This window comes from Chiloscyllium plagiosum, chromosome 34 (genome assembly GCF_004010195.1).
Source record: "Chiloscyllium plagiosum isolate BGI_BamShark_2017 chromosome 34, ASM401019v2, whole genome shotgun sequence".
NCBI classification, from domain to species: domain Eukaryota; kingdom Metazoa; phylum Chordata; class Chondrichthyes; order Orectolobiformes; family Hemiscylliidae; genus Chiloscyllium; species Chiloscyllium plagiosum.
This window is the reverse complement of record NC_057743.1, coordinates 34,846,754-34,867,228: the sequence shown is the minus strand read 5'-3', so window position 1 is coordinate 34,867,228 and position 20,475 is coordinate 34,846,754. Positions and strand designations below refer to the sequence as shown.

General features: G+C 43.2%; 1 protein-coding gene across 11 annotated transcripts in view; it reads left to right on the top strand.

Moving 5' to 3' along the window:
* The window catches only part of samd11 (sterile alpha motif domain containing 11), a 309,440-nt gene that overhangs the window by 167,104 nt on the left and 121,861 nt on the right, over nucleotides 1-20,475 (top strand). For 10 of the 11 annotated variants that reach the window (XM_043676142.1, XM_043676146.1, XM_043676144.1 and 7 more), the window contains one exon: nucleotides 2,804-2,893. The exons of the other annotated variant lie outside the window; for it this stretch is intronic. In XM_043676142.1, coding sequence (XP_043532077.1) covers nucleotides 2,804-2,893 — 90 coding nt within the window. The remainder of the gene's footprint in view (nucleotides 1-2,803; nucleotides 2,894-20,475) is intronic. 11 annotated transcript variants of the gene reach the window in all.

Here is a 20,475-nt window from a genome sequence, read left to right as displayed (position 1 = left end):
TGTCCAAACCCCTCTCTGTTTAGGGTCCATTTAACCATCAGAGGGTGGAGTCATTATTTTCTGTCAATACTTAACCCTCAAACAGGGTGAAAGAATATGGCCCTTTGCTAGGAGAATGAATTTCTGTACAGGGCACATAAAAGAGTAGAGTAACTGAAATAAAAACACTAAAATAAAACAAAGCAGTGTGGATGGGGAAATCCAAAACAAAAACTGAAATTGTTGGAGAAACTCAGCAGGACTGGCAGCATCCTGTGGAGAGAAAGCCTCACAGCTGACTTTCTCCAGCAATTTTAGTTTTAATTAATAAAAAAAAGGTTCACGCCACTAGTAAAGATTTGTTCAAAATACTGATTTACAGGCATGTCCAACATTCATATGAATATATTGCTCCTAAGCGTTCTCATTTAACATCAAATCTCTGCGGCCCAGTATGAATTTCAAATTTCAGTCAGCGTGTGGTGGACAATTTACCACAACTTCTGGTAACTATCCGGTTACTTTTGGTAACTATCAATTAAAGTTAGTATTCTGAGAAATGAAGATGCAGGAGACTTTGATTAGGATACTTTCCTTTCTGTCATTCCATGGCAGTATTTAAAGGTTTAAAAGTCACCACAGTATCAACCTTTTCCATAATTAGCAGCTTTCTCAAAGAGATTGTCATGAGGATGAGGAAGAATTTTTTTTTTGCCTGTGCACATTTTCTTAAACATTTGAGTGTGAAGTGCTGCTCAGATGTGAAATTTTATTTGAAGACTTTTTCTGTTCTTGAAAGCTGTCTATTAATTTTCCAAATTGTCAGAAAAAACACATAACTAAATTGACCCTGACTATGTGGCTTTTAGTGATGTTACATCCATTTTCTTGCCACTTTGCTAATCTTATATTTCAAATCATATTAAATTGCATTGTCCCTTCTTCTGTATATTGCTGCCATCATTTAGTCTTGAAATTCTGTTGTGTAAATGTTAATTGTGTTTTCCTTCAGAAATAATTACTCTGTCGTTTTTAAAGGTTACTACTAGATGCTTGGGCTTTTAAATCTCTCTGTTTGACATGGGTAGTGGAGAGAGGGAATATATAGTTTGCATTTAAACTCATTGTCCTTGACATTGACATGCACACACAAATAAAAACACACAAACAATTGTCCTTGCCTCTCTGGTAAGATTTTATACATTTGAAAGTTTACGTTGAATTTCATGGTTTATGGCGGGATTAGAATTGTTGCTTCTTTGACTTCATGCAGGTAGTTGGTTTCCTCTGGGTGCTCCGGTTTCCTCCTACAGTCCAAAGATGTGCAGGTTAGGTAGGTTGGCCATGCTCAATCACTCATAGTGTCCAGGGATGTGCAGTTGGATGAGCCATGGGTTACAGACATAGAGTAGAAGGGTGAGTCTGGGTGGGATGCTCTTTGGAGGGTCAGTGTAGACTCGAAGGGCTGAGTGGCCATCTTCCACACTGCAGGGGTCCTATGATTCCATGAAAGACAGTGAACCTCAGCAGGCTGTATGGCCATTTGTGGCACCAGGGTTAGGCTCGAACCTGTTTCTGCCCACATTTCCAAGCTGATGCACTCTCCAGCAAAGGTTAATAGATTGAAAGTAGGAGTGAGAATCCAGGCAGATTTATTTCTGCCCCTTCCACCACCCTCACCCTCCCGTAATCTAAGGGAGCTCGAGGACAATTACATTGCTGCCTCCTGAGCTGCTCGGGGCTAAGTCAGCACAAGCTGGGGATAGAGTCTGGCTGTGCTTTTTCTTTCCCAGTGATTGTAACACTTAACTTTGAAGGCGAGCAAGAAGGGCTGGTGTGGGTTTAATAAGTGATCTGCAGCATTCTGAATTCATCAGTCAGAAGGAATGAATGTTGCTGCATGTGTCTGTCTCCTCAGTTTGGTTAATAAGCACCTGACAGCTGAAAATTTGTTGTTTGAAATGCACACACTCTGCTGCTTCCTGTTCGTATGCAGCATCATGCTTTCAGTCTCACCAACGATATTAGGAACATATTGATTTTAAATCTGTTCAGTGTACGCTGTAATTGTATATTAGAAGCTGGCGTCGGTGTTAAGAGAGAGAGAGTGCCACGGATGTAAGGATTATCCATTGCCACATAGTCCAGCAGGAGGAAAGTGAGAATCTAAGGGGAACAAGAGGGTGGAACTAAAATAATGGGACTCACAAGAGGTTTAGAACCAGGAGAGAAGACCTAAGCAGGCTGAGAGAGGGGGAAAGGCAGCAGATTAGAGGAAGGAAATAAGTAAGGAGGATTCTGAAAACAATCTTGAGAAGGCATGGGTAAAATTTGCAGCTTGATTTATGCAGATGCGGGGCAATTTGTGGCGAGTGGTGTCCACGTTCTGCTCGAATGTTGTTCAGCCTGATGCGAAGTATTTTGTTCTGACAAAATAGCAAACAAGGTCAGTTTATTTTTAACGTGTGCGCTTCAGCTACTCTCTGCCTCAATTGATTTAGAGATCTCTGGTGCTTAGACACAGGGATTAATTAGCTCAGGAAAGGAAAAAGGAGAAGTGAGTGGGGATGGGGTGGTGGGGGGGGGGGGGGGGGGGGGAAGAGTTGGGAATCCAAAATTTACAGCGGAAGGAAAATTATGGTGCAGCGAAGGAGAAGTAAAAAAAAAAGCAACAAGACTTTGTCATAAATTTTTGCAGTATTGATGCATAAACAACGCAAGGCAACAAAGTCCATAGTGTAATGATGTACAGGTGGTCTTTGATAAAGTATAATGACCATTCTTTGCTCTCTTCTCTCCCACCTCCCCCCAACCCACGCAACAGATGAAATTTTAGGAAAGCGAAGAGTATGTTCACCAAACAACAATAGTGATTGTCCAGAAACCAAGAGGCAAAGAAGTGAATCACCAAAGGGTAGGTTTATAACTTTCTGAAATGGGTTATAGCTAAGCTGCAGAGGGTGGGTTAGTTCAGTTGGCTGTTTTCTTTTAATTTCAAAAATCTACTTTATTCACAAAAAAAATCTTGATAGAACACACATCGTCCCTAAAGCCGTTTGGTTCTGTGCAGTAGCATATGAAGGAATAAATAGATGTTGGAATTTGTCTCTATCCAACAAACAAACCCAAGGTAAACATGAAAGAACTGCTGGAAATCAGAAACAAAAACAGAAATTGCTGGAAAAACTCAGCAGGTCTGACAGCATCTGTGTGGAAAAATCAGAGTTAATGTTTTGGGTCTAGAGACTCTTCCTCAGAACAGTTAAACCAAAGGTATTTCTTACTTGTGCAATAATATATTTACCTATATTTGAGGCATTGGCAGAGTCTGATAACTGAATGGATCCTGATTTAACATCCTGAAGAAGGGTTGCATCCGAAACTTCAAACTTCTCCAGCTGCTGATGCTGCCAGACCTGGTGTGTTCTTCCAACCTCCTGCCTGTCTAAGGAGACAATAAGGTCTGCAGACACTGGAGATCACAGTTGAGAGTGTGTTGCTGGAAAAGCCCAGCAGATCAGGCAGCATCCGAGGAGCAGGAAAATTGACGTTTTGGGCTGGAGCTCTTAATCAGGAATGAGACTGGGAGCCTTGGGTGTGGAAAGATAAATGGGAGGGGGTAGGGCTGGGGAGAAGGTAGCTGAGAGTGCAATAGGTGGATGGAGGTGGGGGTAAAGGTGATAGGTCAGAGGGGAGTGTGGAGTGGATAGGTGTGAAGGAAGATTGACAGGTAGGACAAGTCATGAGGACGGTGCTGAGCTGGAATGTTGGAACTGGGGTAAGGTGGGGAGACGGGAAATGAGGAAACTGGTGAAGTCCAAATTGATGCAGAAGATAAGGCGTTCTTCCTCCAGGCGTCGGGTGGTGATGGAGGAGGCCCAGGACCTACATGTTCTCGGCAGAGTGGGAGGGGGAGTTGAAATGTTCGGCCATGGGGCGGGGGGGGGGGGTTGATTAGTGCGGGTGTCCTGAAGATGTTCTCTGAAGTGCTCTGTGAGAAGGTGTCCAGTCTCCCCAGTGTAGAGGAGATTACATCGGGAGCAGTGGATACAATAAATAACATGGGTGAAAGTGCGGGTGAAACTTTGATCGATGTGGAAGGCCCCTTTGGGACCTTGCACGGTGGTAAGGGGGAAGGTGTAGGTGCAGGTTTTGCAATTCCTGCGGTGGCAGGGGAAGGTGGCTTGTTAGGGGGCGTAGACCTGACCAGGTAGACTCCCCATTTAACTTCAGCAGAAAGACCTCAGACAATGGTCTTTCCCCACTGGGCCTTGGTGACAGCTGTCCTGAGCTTTAGTTCATCCCTCAGCACGTAGTCCTGGACCTTGGGATGTGTCAGTTTGCAAAACTCAGCCAGGGTCAATTCCTTGCTCTGCAAGACCAACTAGTTTTGGTCTGACCAAAGAACATTTTTCACCGTGTTGATGGCCATCCACAGGCTTGCAATGCCAACAGCATGGATTCAATTCCCACACTGGCTGAGGTTACCATGAAGCTTCTGCCTTCTCAACCTCACCTGAGGTGTGGTGACCCTCAGGGTTAAACCACCACCAGTTGTCAAGAGTAGGACTATGGTGACTTTACCTTTATAGATAAGCACAATTACTGCCTCCTGCATTTTTATTGTGGTAACCTTGTTCAAAGTAATTTGTGTTCCCGTTCCATGCAAATGCCTCCTATCCTGCTTGTCCACTGCTGAAGTTTAATTGGCCAGCCCACTGCTAGGCTTCAGGAGGGGCTGATGCTGACCCCTCCCACTTGTAAGAAAACTGCCTGGAACTCTATGCAGGAAAATGCTGTGGAACTTGGGCTTTCATGGACACACAGACCTGGGTGTCACTTTAACACAATACCCTGGAGCTTGTATCTGGAGAACAGCAAAGAGGTAATGAGTCATGGAGATGCTTTTGTGCTCATCGATTGATTGATCACAGTTTTTTGTCACAGAAAATATGTGAGCTCCATCTGCTTGTAAGTGGCGGCTGTATTTTGGGATTTTCATTGTTGAAGCAAACTACAGTATAGCATGGCATGCAAAATATTCGTAGCCTCCATCAATTGTACTTGCAGTGGTGTTTTGTAGGTCATCATGACCTGTTTGAAAATGAATGTGTTTGAACGTGCTGGATCCGGGTTTGTCCTATTGGTCAGATATTGGATCATCAAATTTCATATCTTGTGATCATGTAGAAATCACTGTGTCCCACAGGGACAGGTTGGTTGTGGTTCAACTTGATCATAGGCAATGTGATCAGTAATGCAAATGATGATGGAAACAGACATTTGAACAGAACCAGAACTCTTATTTAGGTTTGATAAATGGATATCTGACTGGTTGAAATTGTTCCGTTTTCAGCTTTGTCAAATCTTTGAGCAGCTTGATTGATGCCAACAATTGGACCAGGAACCGAATCTAGCTTCAGAGCAGTAACATGGTGAGAGCTTTTAATAAACAGAGTGGATCAATGAGGGAGCATAAAGAATAGGAACAGTGGTACACCATTCAGCCACTGAAGCCTGCTCCACCATTCAGTATGACCCATGGTAGATCATTGGCCTCAACTCTACTTTTCTGCCCATTCCCTACATCTCTTAATTTCCCAAGAGACCAGAAATCTCAACCTTGAGTATAATTAAGCGATGGAGCAGCCACAGCTCTCTGGGGCAGAGAATTCTAAAGGTTCATAACCCTCTGAGTGAAGAAATATTTCCTCGTCTCAGTCCTCAACGATCAGCTCTTCTTCCTGAGATTTTGAGCTCTCAGTCAGTGGGTAATGCTTTTTTATGTCTGTCAGTCAAGCCACTTCAGAAACTTGTGTGTATTAAAAAGATCACCACCTCTCACTCTTCTAAGCTCCAGAGAATATTGGTACAGTTGACAGAGGTAATCATTCTAGGAACTGATCCAGTGAATCTAGACTGCTTTGTCATCTCCGCTGCAAGTATATTCTCCTTTAAATATAGGGATCTCATGAAAAACAGGGCAGGAACAGAGAGTTGTTGCCTCCAGTGATACTTAGAAAGATAGCATTTAAGAACAGGGTAGTCCATTTGACCTGTTCTGCCATTTGGCAAGATCATGGTGGTTCTGGTTGAGGTTTCATCCACCCCCACCCCTCCTCTGCCACCACCCTTCTTCAACCTCTGGGCTATCTTGTCTATAAAGAGTCTATCTCGCTCAATCTTGAATAAATTTGATGACCCAGTCACCACTGTTTGCTGGGGAAGAGAATGCAACAGGCCAGTGACCCTTTCGGTGAGAGAATCTCTCCTCATCCCAGTCTTAATCTTAAACTGTGTTCCCTAGATCAAATATTTCTGTTCGCTGAGCTTTTCCTGGCGCCCTGAGTGACGAGGCCTGATCACAATCGTCTTGTTCACCCCTGACCTAAGGCCAGGTTAGGTCAGAGGTCACCAATGTTGCTGGGAGAAGGGGTACTTTTGATTTTTGATGGGTTCATGATGCAGGAACCATGTAAAACAGGAGAGGAATGAGGGAATTCTTCTGCAGTTTTAAAATAGGCTTACAGCTACTTCCAGCTCTGGGAAAAAAAAAATCGCAGAATGATTGACTGAATTTCAGAAGGTTGCTTAGTAACTAACAGCCGGCTGGCCCTGCTACTCTCTTGTTTCAAAACTTTTTCTAAAGGATTTGGCACCAAACTCCCAGTGTGCAGTGCCTGACAGCGAAGAACAGAAGGGGAAAGCAACCTGGGAATAAGAAAGGAAGTCAGTTGGATAAGTACGACCCACAAGGGTAATAGACAAGTGGAATAAATTACGAGGGAAAGGAACAGTACAAGTGGGTTCAAGAGGCAATTTGATGAGTGCCTGGGGCACAATGAGATTGAGGGATGTAGTGAAAAGTCAAATATGTAGTAGGGTTGATCTATAATCATATCTATATCTTATATATCTGTCGTAATATCTATCTGTCTTTCTATCAGTCTATCTATTTATTAATCTACCCATCTGTCTATCTGTCTGTCAGGTAAAAACAAGGACTGCAGATGCTGGAAGCCAGAGTCTAGATTAGAGTGGTGCTGGAAAAGCTCAGCAGGTCAAGCAGCATCTGAGGAGCAGGAAAATCGACGTTTTGGGCAAAAGCCCTTCATCAGGAATAGAGGCAGGGGGCCTGCAGAGTGGAGGGCACCCTGCCTTTATTCCTGATGAAGGGCTTTTGCCCGAAACGTCGATTTTCCTACTCCTCGGATAATGCCTGACCTGCTGTGCTTTTCCAGCACCGCTGTAATCTATCTGTCTATTAGTCTATCTAATTATCAATCTAACTATCTGTCTCTCGGTCTATCTGTCGACCTATTATTCAGTCTGCCTGTCTGTCTATCTCTCTATCATGATATATCTTTGTCTATAATAAAAAGGTGGGGCGTGGGCCTGGGATGAATGCTGTTCGGATGGTTGTTGTAGACCCGATGGGCTGAATGGCCTACTTCTACATTTAGGGATTCTGTGGTTATATAATGGTCTCTGCTGTTCTCAGTTTTTTTTGGTGCAATTTAGTACATTTGTTTGAAAGAGAAAGTAATAGAGTAGTGGAGGTGATAATGCTGGAACGATACATCAAAAAACAAACTAATGTGGTATTGGCAAAGTTGGACAGATGAAGTTGGGACTGAGACGAGGTTGACATTATTTGCGATTGTCCCACTGCGTTGTAAGAAGATGAAAAGCACGGTTTCTCGTAAGGAAGTTGAGCTGCTTGAGAGATATTGGGAGAGGTCTGAAAGTGGAGTTCAAGCAGAAAGGTCAATGGGATTCTATTGAGTGGGTTAAAAGAGGTTTATGACACAGGTCTAGATGATAGTTCTGCTTTCTCCTATTTCTTAAATGGTTATGATTCCCAGTCCCTTAGCTCTAACTACTGCTGAAGAAGACACGTCAGGACTTCCGGTAAACATAAGTTTTGTCTTGATGGAGATGCTTCTCCGGGTTAAATAGGTGATTGAAGTTTGGAATCAATGCTGTTACAGGAGGAGAATGAGATACTGGGGACAGATACACATCCCACAGACCTCTGTCTGAGTCACTGCCTCTTCTGTTTGCTTGGTGTGGTTTCTGTTGGTCTAGGTTTGGTGGCCATCGCTGATGGAAGGCACAAATTTGATTTTGTAGTCAGTCACGTTCCTGAAACAACCAACATTTGGTTCATGGCTTGCAGTTTGTTGCTTCAAACGTTCCGAGTACTCTGTATGATTCAGTCTTGTGGCACGCACCTTTAAAAAACTGTTCCTCCATCGGACGTGCTTGGTAAGAATCAGGAACAGGGTGGGTTTCAGTCAGATGTCCACTTTTGGTTGACTTCAGCAGAATGTGAAATTAGGCAGGCAGGATTTGAAATGGGTTCCATTTAAACCTCTCCCCCGATGGTGGAGGGGTAGGGGGGGAGGAAAAGCTGCTTCTCTTGCCTTCGCCTTCCCCTCCACTCAGCTGTCCTTGCAACTCATCCTGCATGAGATGTCCAAACTGGGGTCATCATGGTAGCCCACAAGCCCACCAACACACTTAAACAGCAGATGGTGAACTTAAAAGACCCGAAACAGACAACAAGCAAAATGAATGTCATTTACAACCTACCTTGCAAGGACTTTAACAAACACTACATTGGACAAACAGGCAGAAAACTAGCCACCAGGATACATGAACACCAACTAGCCACAAAACGACATGACCCACTCTCACTATTATCCTTACATACAGATGAGGAAGGACACCACTTCGACTGGGACAACACATCCATCCTAGGACAAGCCAAACAGAGACACACACAAGAATTCCTAGAAGCATGGCATTCCAACCAGAACTCTATCAGCAAACACTTTGACTTGGACCCCATCCACTACCCTTGGAGAGAAAGAACAGGAAATGGCATCACCAATACTGGAAATGACATCAATGCAGGAAATGACATCACCAACCCAAGGAACCCGAAACACATTAATAGAAAGAGGGACAGCACACCAGCGCTTCACCAGAGGCTCACTAAGGATGTTACCTAGTATGGTGACGAAACATCTGAAAATTAACCTTCCAGCTCAGTGAGCAAACTTACAGCCACATCCTGGGATCTTCTTTTCCTGACTGATGGGCCAGCACACCAAGCTACTCAATTATTTACAAGAAACCATTGTTTTCACCTTCTTACGACACTGTGAGAAAATCACAAACAATGAAGACCTTTTACTGTCAACCTTTATTTGTCTGACTCTCTTGAAATGGGTTCCATCTAAACCTGCCTTGTTCTTGTTTTTTTGGGGGACGGTGGGGTGTACACTAGCTCGCGATAACTGTTGATGATTCTTTTTTAAGGGTTTTGTTTCTATGTGTTGACAGTGGGAAGGAGGTAGTGAAAAGTGATTTTCGGGTACTCCAGTTTCTGGTGCGTGGAGAAGTCAAATTACAATTTTATTAAGTAGGATTCTGGGATTTTCACAGCATTTCAGGGATTGAATGCAGCAGATTTGTCTGTTTGTTTTGTGTAAGCCATAAATCACTGGCCTTGGTGATTTTATTACATTAATATCCGAAATAAGCCAGTTTCAGACTGTGCGGTGGCAGTTAATATAATAGTGAAAAATTGAAAGGAATAAGGACATTAGTGCAGTTCTACTGCCTGAATCTTCAACATCTAGGGTCCAAGGTTAAATTGTAACCTTTTGATCCTATTTCCCTCAGTTAAACATTTGTTCTGATCCCTGACAACAGCAGCACCATTGGCAGCATGCATTTTTATAGCACCTTTTTTGTCCTAAGGCATTTCATAAGAGCATTACCAACAAAACGTGGCACTGACCCACATATTAGGAGTGGCGACCAGAAGCTTGCTCAAAGAGGTGGATTTTATTTGGAAGTATTTTACAGGAAGAAACAAGGTGGAGAGGCAGAGAGGTTTAGGGAGCGATCTCCAGAGTACAGGGATTGATTATGGCCATCAGTAATGGAGCAATTAAACTTAGGATGCATACAAAGCCAGATTGGAAGAGCAGAGTTATCACTGACCATTAGAGGGCTGGACCATAGAAGTGAGTAAGAGCTAAGTCATTGAAGAACTTGAAAAGTTGGGTAAGAATTACAAAAAACAAGTCGTTGCTCGATTGGCATTCAACATTTGAGTGCAAGGGTGATGGGCAAACTGGTGGAAGAAAGGACACAGGCATTTGAGATTTCGATGAACTTAAATTATGGAGAGTGGAACAGATGAGTGCATTGAAACAATCAAGAGGTAGCACAAATGTGGGCGAGGACTGATGGGGTTGAGAATCGAATGGGATGGGGAGCATTTCCTCTCCATGCAGATTGATCCAGAAGAAAGAAGAAATTGACCCAATCATCCAGTGGTATTGGCAGGACGATGGAGTAACTCAGAGAGAGAGACCCAGCCTGAAAGCAGAGCTGATGTTCAAAGTGGCCGCGTTGTGAAATTTAATAATAGGAACAAAACAGCGAAGGCAGAATATTTGATGCATGCAAAATTACTGAGGGGGTGAGATGGGGGTTTGAGGTAAGGTGACCTCAGGTCCGCTTTACTCATGAGTTCCAAAGCCACAAGAGGTTCTAGACCTGACTCATCAGGTGCCTCATCCCACACACTCTGTTTTGCAGGTTTTTACTGCTTCAGTACACATGGATGCAAGACAAGTTGAAAACTATAGGTTACATACTCTGGGGCACAATATAAGGAATAGGAGCAGGCGAAGCCTTTTGCATCCACTCTGCCCTTCAATGAGATTTTGACTCATCTTCTACCTGCAAATCCATTCTACTGCACTATCCCAATGGTTTTGACTTGTATAAAGACATATACGCAAAGACTGAGCTTCCAAAGCCCTCGAGGGAAAAGAATTTCAAAGATTTTCCACACTCTGAGTGAAGCGGTTCCTCCTCATCGCTGATAATAAATGGCCTTTCCCCCCCATTCTGAGAGCATCTCTCTCCTCGTTCTAGAAACCCCCAGCAATAGGAAACATCTTCCCTGCATTTTTGTCAATCTCTACAAGAATTCTGTAATCTGCGAATGAGACCCCCTCTCATTTTTCTAAAGTCTAGAGAGTGAAGGCACTATCTATTTCTTCTTTCTCCATCCCGGGGATTAGTTTGGTGAACGTTCATTGTACACCCTCTATGATGAGTATATCTTGCTATAGGTAAGGCGATCAAAGCTGCAGCAGGTGTGGTCTCACCAAGGCTGGGTGTAATTGCAGTAAGACACCTTTATTTCTGTACCGAAATCCTTTTGTAATAAAGGCCAACAGATCATTTTACCTTCTCAATGGCTTGATGTACCTGTATGTTTAATTTCAGTGACTTATGAACTAGGCCCTCTGAAATTCAATGTTTCTCACTGTTTAAGATGTGCCCTGTATTTATGCTTTTTTTTTCTCCCAAAGTGGATAACCGCACCTTTCTCCATATCGTAATCCATCTGCCAAATTTCACTTTGCCTCGCCAAATCCCCTTGAAGCATCTTTGCATCCTCCTTGCAAATCACACTCACGCTGAGTTTAATGTCATCTACAAACCTGGAAATATTACATTTCGTTCCCACATTCAATTCGTGGATAGATCATGAATAGCTGAGTTTCAACATTGATCCTTATAGTACCCCAGCCTGCCAACTTGAAAACTGCAGTGTGGAAGCAGACCATTCGGCCTATTATGTCCATACTGATCCTCTGAATGGCATCTCACCCAGACACAGCTTCTATCCTATGCCTGTAACTCTACATTCCCCATGGCTAATCCACCTAACCTACACATCCCTAAATACATTGGGCAATTGAACACAGCCAATCCATCTAACCTGCATATCTTTGGACTGTGGGAGTAAACCCATGCAGAGACAGGGAGAACATGCAATATCCACACAGACAGATGATCGAGACTGGAATTGAACCCGGGTCCCTGGCACTGTGAGGCAGCAGTGCTAATCACTGAGCCATTGTGTGGCTCTCCATTTATTCCTACTCTTGTATTTTCTTTACATTAATCTCTCAATCCATGCCAAAGTATTCCCCCACTCTCATTCCCCTCTTCATTCTAAATGCTCTAATTTTCTTTCCTAATGTCATATCAGGGCCCTGATCAGAATCTGTCTGAAATTCTGAAGAATTTCTAAGTCAATGGGAAACTTTCCATGAAGTTAGATAGATTTTTAGAAACTTCCTAATGAATGTGTTATCTTATTAATGATATACCACTAATTATTCATCTGCATTAGAAAGAAAAATGTTTCCAGAAATTTGTGAAAAATAATTGCAGTGGCATAAATCATTTCAGGCAATTGCTTTTTACAAGGGATCTTCACTGTCTATTTTACCAAACCAGCAAGGTCTTTGTGTTAATGAGAAAAGTTTGTCTATTCTAGGCCTGGCTTAACATGCAATCCCACAGATTTGATTGGTGATGTGCAAGAAGTTGGACTCTTGATTACATCCTGTGGCATTGCTCATGGATGGAGTGAAGTCGGAAGCATGGTTACAAAGTTTGACATTATCATGGTTCACTCTGTCTCAAGTTACTGCTTGTGCATAAGTTTTCTTAGAAATTACTGCCAAATAAGAGGCCAAATAATTGATGTGTTTTGGAAGTTTTGCAAGACTAGTATTTGCTTGACTACTATGTTTACTTTGTAAATTCTTTGGGCGTCTCTGGGTCAGAAAACTGGAACTCTGGCATACGTGTTTGAGGAGAGTTCAGATTTTGTATACCTTGTGTATAAAGTCTGACATTCAGTATGAAAGGTATATTCATCATGGAGAGTATTGGCAGATTTCTGTGGCAACTAAACATGTTGTCCAGTTCACAAGGAAGTTGTTGTGTTGCAGTCTGTGGTCGACCAACAAGGCTTATTAACAAAACAAAAGAGGCCAGGCATCGACAGGATCATTAGTAAACCCCCCCCCCCCCCAACCCCCACCACCGAGATAGGGAGAGGAAACCTGGCCAAGGGTCACGCATCTAATTATTAGCAAGTGACCCTTGTGGTTAAATGTTTGTGTGGTGTTTGATGCTATTTTATGATCTCTCATGATTGAATAGTGTTTACTGAGCCTAAAGCAGATACCAGGTGGTCACTGGAATATACAACCTACTCCTTCAGCAAGGAAGTTGTGCCTTTAGGTATGGACAGGGGGGAATTGAGGAGAGAAGAATAGTTGTGAAATACATGCAGTTTTGTTCTGGCTTTTATTGTAGTGATGTTGTTGGATCCACTTTTTGGTAGTAAGTATTTTTGCCTCATCGTTTCCCTGCCCCTGTGCTGAAAGCTTGAATCACTCTGGATAATGCTTTCAAGGGTGCTGGATGCTCTCCCCTGCGCACTAAGTGGCCACAAATTTTGAGGTCGTTTGTTGGTGATTGTTCAGTGCCTATTTGTCTGCGACACTCCATCAATAGCTCGAGGATTAGTGTGGCTTTTAATTACACCCTCAGGGTTAGTCCAACATTGATTCCATACAAAAGGTGACACTTCAGTATCGCACAGATGCTGTTATACTATCCATTTGAGTGGTAGTGGTGTAATGGGAATAATGTGTTTGGCTATTAGAATCCTTATACTGTGCAGCACAGCCGGAAGTGATTTGGCCCATCAAGCCCTGCTAGTTCGATGAAAGCGCTATCCATTTCGTTCCATTCTGCCACACTTTCTCCACACACCTGCAATTTCCTTTTCAGTTCAATTCAATTTCCAGCTCTCTGTAGAAATATTGAAACTTCAGCCAGCACCCTTTCAGGAATTGCATTCCAACTCATAGCTTACACTGCAACATTTCTTCTCTTTCCATTCCCCACAGCCCTCACTCATCAAACACAACCTCCACACTCTTTTTGTCATTTGAATTTGTCGAACTGCGCAGAGTTATGGAGAAGGGTCTGGCACAAAGATAAATGTATGGCGTTAAGAGTACAGATTAAGCGTAATTTCCTTGACTGATGGACTATGCTTTTAACTGAGTAGATAATCTCACTTTATGGCACAGTGTCTGTACCTCTGGGCTAGGTGGCCTCGATTCAAGTCTCACCCAGTCCAGCAGTGTGTCATAACATCTCTAAATCGATTTATGAAAACACCATCTACATTAGCTAATGGTAAGGGTCTTGTGGCATGGTAGTAGTGTCCATACCTTCTGGCTGGGAGGCCTAGGTTCAAGTTATACCTGTTCCAGACCTTTGGAATAACATTGCTGAACATGTCGATCAGGAAATATTAATTCACTTCAATTTTATCCTGGCCTCAGTTTTCCATCTCCTAATGTTGCAAGAAACGTTTTCTTAACATTCAGGTAGAGCAGTGATCAAAGGGAAGTGGAATGTGAATGTTTTGCTTTGGAGTACACATAGCCTTGAAAAATTGTTCTGGTAGGATGAAGGAGACAGATTTACAATATTTGGTTGGAGTGACAAGTCGGTGAATGTTTGGGCGCAGCCAGCACCTATTAATTATCTTGGATTCTTGTCAAGTCAGGAGTAGTTTTATTTTCGTGAGAACCCTTTTCCATTGAGGTCATAAGCTGCTGCGTTTTGATATCATATCTCCTACTTTGGCGAGATGAGATTATGTGGGTTACAAATATCTATGCAACCACAGACAATTCTTGTTTCCTGATTGGACAGCATGAGGCAAGTAACCACTGGGTGTGATGTCGACAAGTTATGACACTACCCTGTCAAATTAAAGAATTTCCCTAAAATGTGGGATTTCTAGACTAGGGGGTATATTTTTAAGGTGAGAGGAGAGAGATTTTAAAAAAACACAAGGGGCAACTTTTGTACACAGAGGGTGGTTCGCGTGTGGAATGAACTTCCTGAGGAACTGGTGGATATGGGTACAATTACAATGTTTAAAAGACATTTGGATAATCCATGACTAAGAAAGGTTTGGAGGGATATGGGTCAGGAGCAGGCAGGTGGGGCTAGTTTAGATTGGGATTATGGTCGGGATGGACTGGTCGGACCGAAGGATCTGTTTCAATTTTGTATGACCTTAATACTAATGGACAAACATTTAAATACAGATGAGAAGCTGCATGTATCACTTGTAGAAATTCTGAGATCATCAGCGCTGTTGTTATCCAATGAGATGGGCCACACATTTAAAACAGAGATGAGGAGGAATTTCTTCACTCAGAGTGTTGTGAATCTGTAGAGTTCTTTACTGCAGAGGGTTGTAGAGGTTGTGCCATTAAATATAACCAAGACTGAAATTGTCAGATTTTTCATTCATGAGGGAGTCGAGAGTTATAGGGAAAAAAGGCAGGAAAGAGGGTTATCAGACCAGCCAGGATCTCATTGAATGGTGCAGCAGACTGGATGGGCTGAATGGCCGCCTTTTGCTCCTGTATCTCACGGTCTAATAGATGCTTATTTGCCACCGTGTGGAAAGTTCATCTGAAGTTCCTCCCTCTGCGTTTCTGACAAAAGTGTTTAAGCTGTTTAAGGTAAAGTGGTTAATACTATCGCCAAAATAGCAGAGGAATTTCAGCTCAATGCTTTGAAGTGTTAGTACTGCCTGGCACATTACTGAGTGAAGTCCCAACTTATTTTAAAACACTCGAGTACTTAATCACGGCTAACGCTGAGGCACTGAGGGCGTGGGTGTAGATATTAAATTTAGACCCCCTCTGCCCCCTTGGGTGAACGTAAAAGACCCAAGGTACTATTTGCAGATGAGTGAAAGAGTTTTCTTCCGACTGGTATTTATCTCTCTACCATCAGTGCTTAAATAAGACATTATTTGGTAATTATCTCATTGATGTTTGTGGGAGCCTGCTGAGTTTAGCTGCCATGTTTACCTCAATCATGTTTGGTTCACCCGAAAACAAAGACATAGTGATTAGGGCACTATATAAATGCAAGCTCTTTCTGTCATTAACATCCATATACTAGGTTTCTTTATTCACTCATGGGATGTGGGCATCACTGGCTGGGCCAACATTTATTGCCCATTCTGAATTGCCCAGGGGGATAGTTAAGAGTCAACCACATTGCTGTGGGTCTGGAGTCACATGTAGGCCAGACCAGGTAAGGATGGCAGATTCCTTTCCTTAAGGGCATTAGTGAACCTTCAACAATGCAATTCCAAAAGCTGATTGGTCCTAAAGCATTGAGATTGCAAATAGGTCACTATATAAATGCAGATACTTTCTTTCATTAACATGTATACACTAGTTTCAGTCATGTAACTTCAGAATTTGATTGACCTGAAAGCATTGAGGTTGTGAATAGGTGCTATATAAATGCAAGTTCTTTCTTTTGTTAACATCTCTACGCTGGTTTCAATCATTAAAATTTCAGAATCTGCGATTGTTCATTACTGGAACATATTTTAACTGCAAGTGTGCAAACGTTTAGATCATTTTAGTTCCAAGTTAATCTTTCTCACAATCAGAAATAGTATGAAGTTGCCATGGAACTGCTGTGCTATGGAATTATGTCTGTAAGCAACAGTTAGGAGCTGCTCATCTAAGCTTCCCTTTGATGGGTAATATTTTGAAAGTGCTGTCTTCAAGCATGGATTAAAGTGGAAAATGGCAGAGCCTGCAATTAATGAGAGAGGGGGAAGATGGGACAGATACTGGTATCTGATCTGAGCAGGCTAGATTGTGAGGGCTTTCACACCTGGGTGACTTAGATTTGAGAGGATCAGGGACAGTATTTCACCGGAATGACAAGAGCAGGCACGGAAACAGCATGAGCTGGCACCATCACTGGGCTGAGTACTTCAAAATCTCAAACCCTGCTTGTGGAATATGCTCGTTATTTTGAGACTGCAGCCATTGTGTGTCCACTTGAAAGCTGCAAATATTGTCAAGGGCTGGCTGCCTTCCTGGAAATGGTATAGCGAATGTAAAAACCCGCCATTGTCTGTTTCTCTTAAGAAAATGTACGTCCTGACTTCAAACTGGGTGGAATGCACTTTGGAGGGTCAGTGCAGACTTGATGGGTCGAATGGCCTCTTTCTGCACCGTCGGGATTCTATTCTCTGAATAGGGCCTCCTCTAATATTTGCCGAAGATTTCCAACCTTTGAATGTTTGCCAATATTATTTAAATTTTGCAACAGTGCTGTTTCTCTCCAGCAACGTTTTCGCATGAGTTTCAGAGGGGAATACTGCCCAGCTCATACAGCCATAAAGCACTGAAACAGACTCTTCAGTCCAACCAGTCCATGCCGAATGTAATCCCAAAGTAAACTAGTCCCACCTGCCTGCGCTTGGCCCATATCCCTCCAAACCTTTCCTATTCGTGTACTGATCCAAATATCTTTAAACATTGTAATAGGTATGGGATGCCAGTGGTACAAAATGTTGTGGGATGCCATCAGTTTGTGACATCGACTGTTTTAACTCAAGATCTCAGTAGAGATGAGAAAGCTGGAAATCAAACAGCAGGCATTCAGGGTTTGGTAGGACCAATGTACATTGAAGGCATCTTACTGGGAGACCATGTGGTGCAGAGCTTCATTTGATGGGAACATGAATGGAATTGTCTTTAGCGTGTTGTGCCTGCTTTCTCACCTATGTCCCATCAGGATAATCTCTCCTAGTTTTCTCAACCAACATGGTCTGAACACAGAAGTATGATTTCTGTCCTTGCCAAATTGCACCTCTGGTTAAGTCCTCAAGTGTATGCCAGTTTGATTCCAGCCTCGGGTGACTGTCTGTGTGAAGTTTGCACATTTTCCAGTATCTGTGTGGGTTTCCTCCGGGTCTCCAGTTTCCTCCCACAGTCCAAAGATGTGCAGGTTAGGTGGATTGGCCATGCCCATCGTGTCCAGGGATGTGCAGGCTAACTGGATTAGCAGGCTACAGGGATAGGATGGAAGAGTGGGTCTGGCTAGGATGCTCTTTAGACAGTCTGTGTGAACTTGATGGGCCGAATGGCCTTGCTCCACACCATAGGGATTCGATGATTCTATGAACTAATGAGTTCATCTTTTTGTTGTTAAAATAATCAAACCAACAAAAAAAACTAGTTATGTAAGTGAGGCAAGGCTGTTATTAAACTGCAAAGAGTGCAGAAGAAATTTACAAGGATGTTGCCAGGACTCAATGGTCTGAGTTATAGGGAGGGGTTGGACAAGCTAGGGCATTTTTCTTTAGACCGTAGGAGACTGAGGGGGATTTTATAGAAGTCTGTAAGATCATGAGAGGCATGGGTGAATGCACTTAGTCTTTTTCCCAGGGTTGGGGAATTGAGGACTAGAGGGCATCAGTTTAAGGTTAGTAGGGAAAGAATAAAAGGGAATCTGAGGGGCAACTTTTTTACGCAGGGGTTGGTATGCATATGGAATGAGCTGCCAGCGGAACTGGTTGAGGTGGGTACATTAACAACATTTAAAAGGCATTTGGACAAATACATGGATAGGAAAGGATTAGAAGGATATGGGCCAAGTGCAGGGAAATGGGGTTAGCGTGGATGGACATTTTGGTCGCAATGATCCAGTTTGCGCCAAAGGGCCTTTCTCTGCTGTAGGACCCTAGGACTGTATGGGTGGCTCAGGGATGAACAGGACTAGCAGCTTAATGTTCTAGGGTATAAATGCTACAGGAAGGATAGAAAATGAGGTTAGCAAGGAAGAGAAGTAGGGTATTTGGTTAGGGACAACATTATGACTGTAATTTGGAGGATATTCCTGGGACATTGTCCAGTGAAGTTATATGGGTGGAACTGTGAAATAAGAAATAGATGATCACCTTGTTGGGATTGTATTATAGGCCACCCAATAGTCAGCAGAAAATTGCAAAGCAAGTATGTAAGGAGACCTTGGACATCTATAAGAATAATAGGGTTGTAATGGTAGAGGGCTGTGAAGAAGATTATCTCAGAGTACGGTGGGATGTTGATCAGGTGGGCCAATGGGCTGAGGACTGGCAGATGGAGTTTAATTTAGGTAAACGTGAGGTGTTGCATTTTAGTTTGGCAAATCAGAGCAGGACCTATTCAGTTAATAGTAGGGCCCTTGGTCAGTGTTGGTGAACAAAGAGACCCAGGAGTGCAGATGCATAGTTCCTTGGAAGTGGAGTCACCGGTAGACAAGGTGGTGAAGAAGGCTTTTGGCACACTTCCTTTCATTGGCTAGAACATTGATTATAGAAGTTGGGATGTCATATTGCAGCTGTACAGGACATTGATGAGGCCACTTTTGGAATACTACGTACAACTCTGATCACCCTTCTATTGGATTCACAAGAATGTTGCTGGGACTGGAGAGTTTGAGTTATAGGAAGAGACTGAATAGGTTGGTTTTTTTTACCCTGGAGCATCGGAGGTTATGGGGTGACATTATAGAGGTTTATAAAATTATGAAGGGCATGGATTGGGTGGATAGGCAAGGTTTTTTCGAAGGTGGATGAGTCCAAAATGACAGGGCACAGGTGTGAGGTGAGAGGGGAAAGATTTGAAAAGGACCCGATAGGTGACTTTTTCATGCAGAGGGTGGTGCGTGTATGGAATGAGCTGCCAGAGGAAGTGGTGGAGGCTGGTACAATTACAGCATTTAAAAGGCATCTGGATGGGTATATGAATAGGAACGGTTTAGAGCGATAAGTGCCGGCAAATGGGATTAAGTCCGATTGGGATGTCTGGTCGACACAGTCGGTTGGACTGAAGGGTCAGTTTCTATGCTGTATGACTCTGTGACCTAGCAGAGGCAAAAGAGCTTGATCCTGTAATGAGTGGACTCTACGCTAACTCCATCCCTGACCAATGCTGCAATTTGTTTGGGTACAGTCAGAGAGTTTGTGATAATTTTGATGAGCATGTGAATGAATGGGTTTGAGTCTTCCAATGGCTGTCCTGTATATCGATACAGTATCAGCCCATGTTCAGATTATTCCGCTGTAGTCAGATTATTCCGCTCTTGTGCTAGTTTCAGCATTTTAACTCATGAAAATCTTTTGACTTAATTTAGCTTAATAACAAAGCTTTCGAAACGCTCAGAGGAGGGGAGAATGAGCTTGCAGAACTGATTATGTTGAAAGATCCTGTACTAATGGAGCCTCTATTATCCTCTCAAATGGAAGAGAGCTCCCTCCCCTGTGGAAAGTGGCAGATAATTGAGAATGCCTAAATGATGGTCTTGCATATCTACTCCAGCAATGCCCTGTACATAGGAGATAGACTCATGATACAAATGTAGATCCATGTACATGTACATGTACATTCACTGAGAAGTTGAGATATTGTTCAAGAATGAAGCTGTCTAATTATTCCTGAGCATTGTGGGCGGCACGGTGGCACAGTGGTTAGCACTGCTGCCTCACAGCGCCAGAGACCCGGGTTCAATTCCCGCCTCAGGCGACTGACTATGTGGAGTTTGCACGTTCTCCCCGTGTCTGCGTGGGTTTCCTCCGGGTGCTCCGGTTTCCTCCCACAGTCACAAAGATGTGCAGGGTCAGGTGAATTGGCCATACTGAATTGCCCATAGTGTTAGGTAAGGGGTAAATGTAGGGGTATGGGTGGGTTTCGCTTCGGCGGG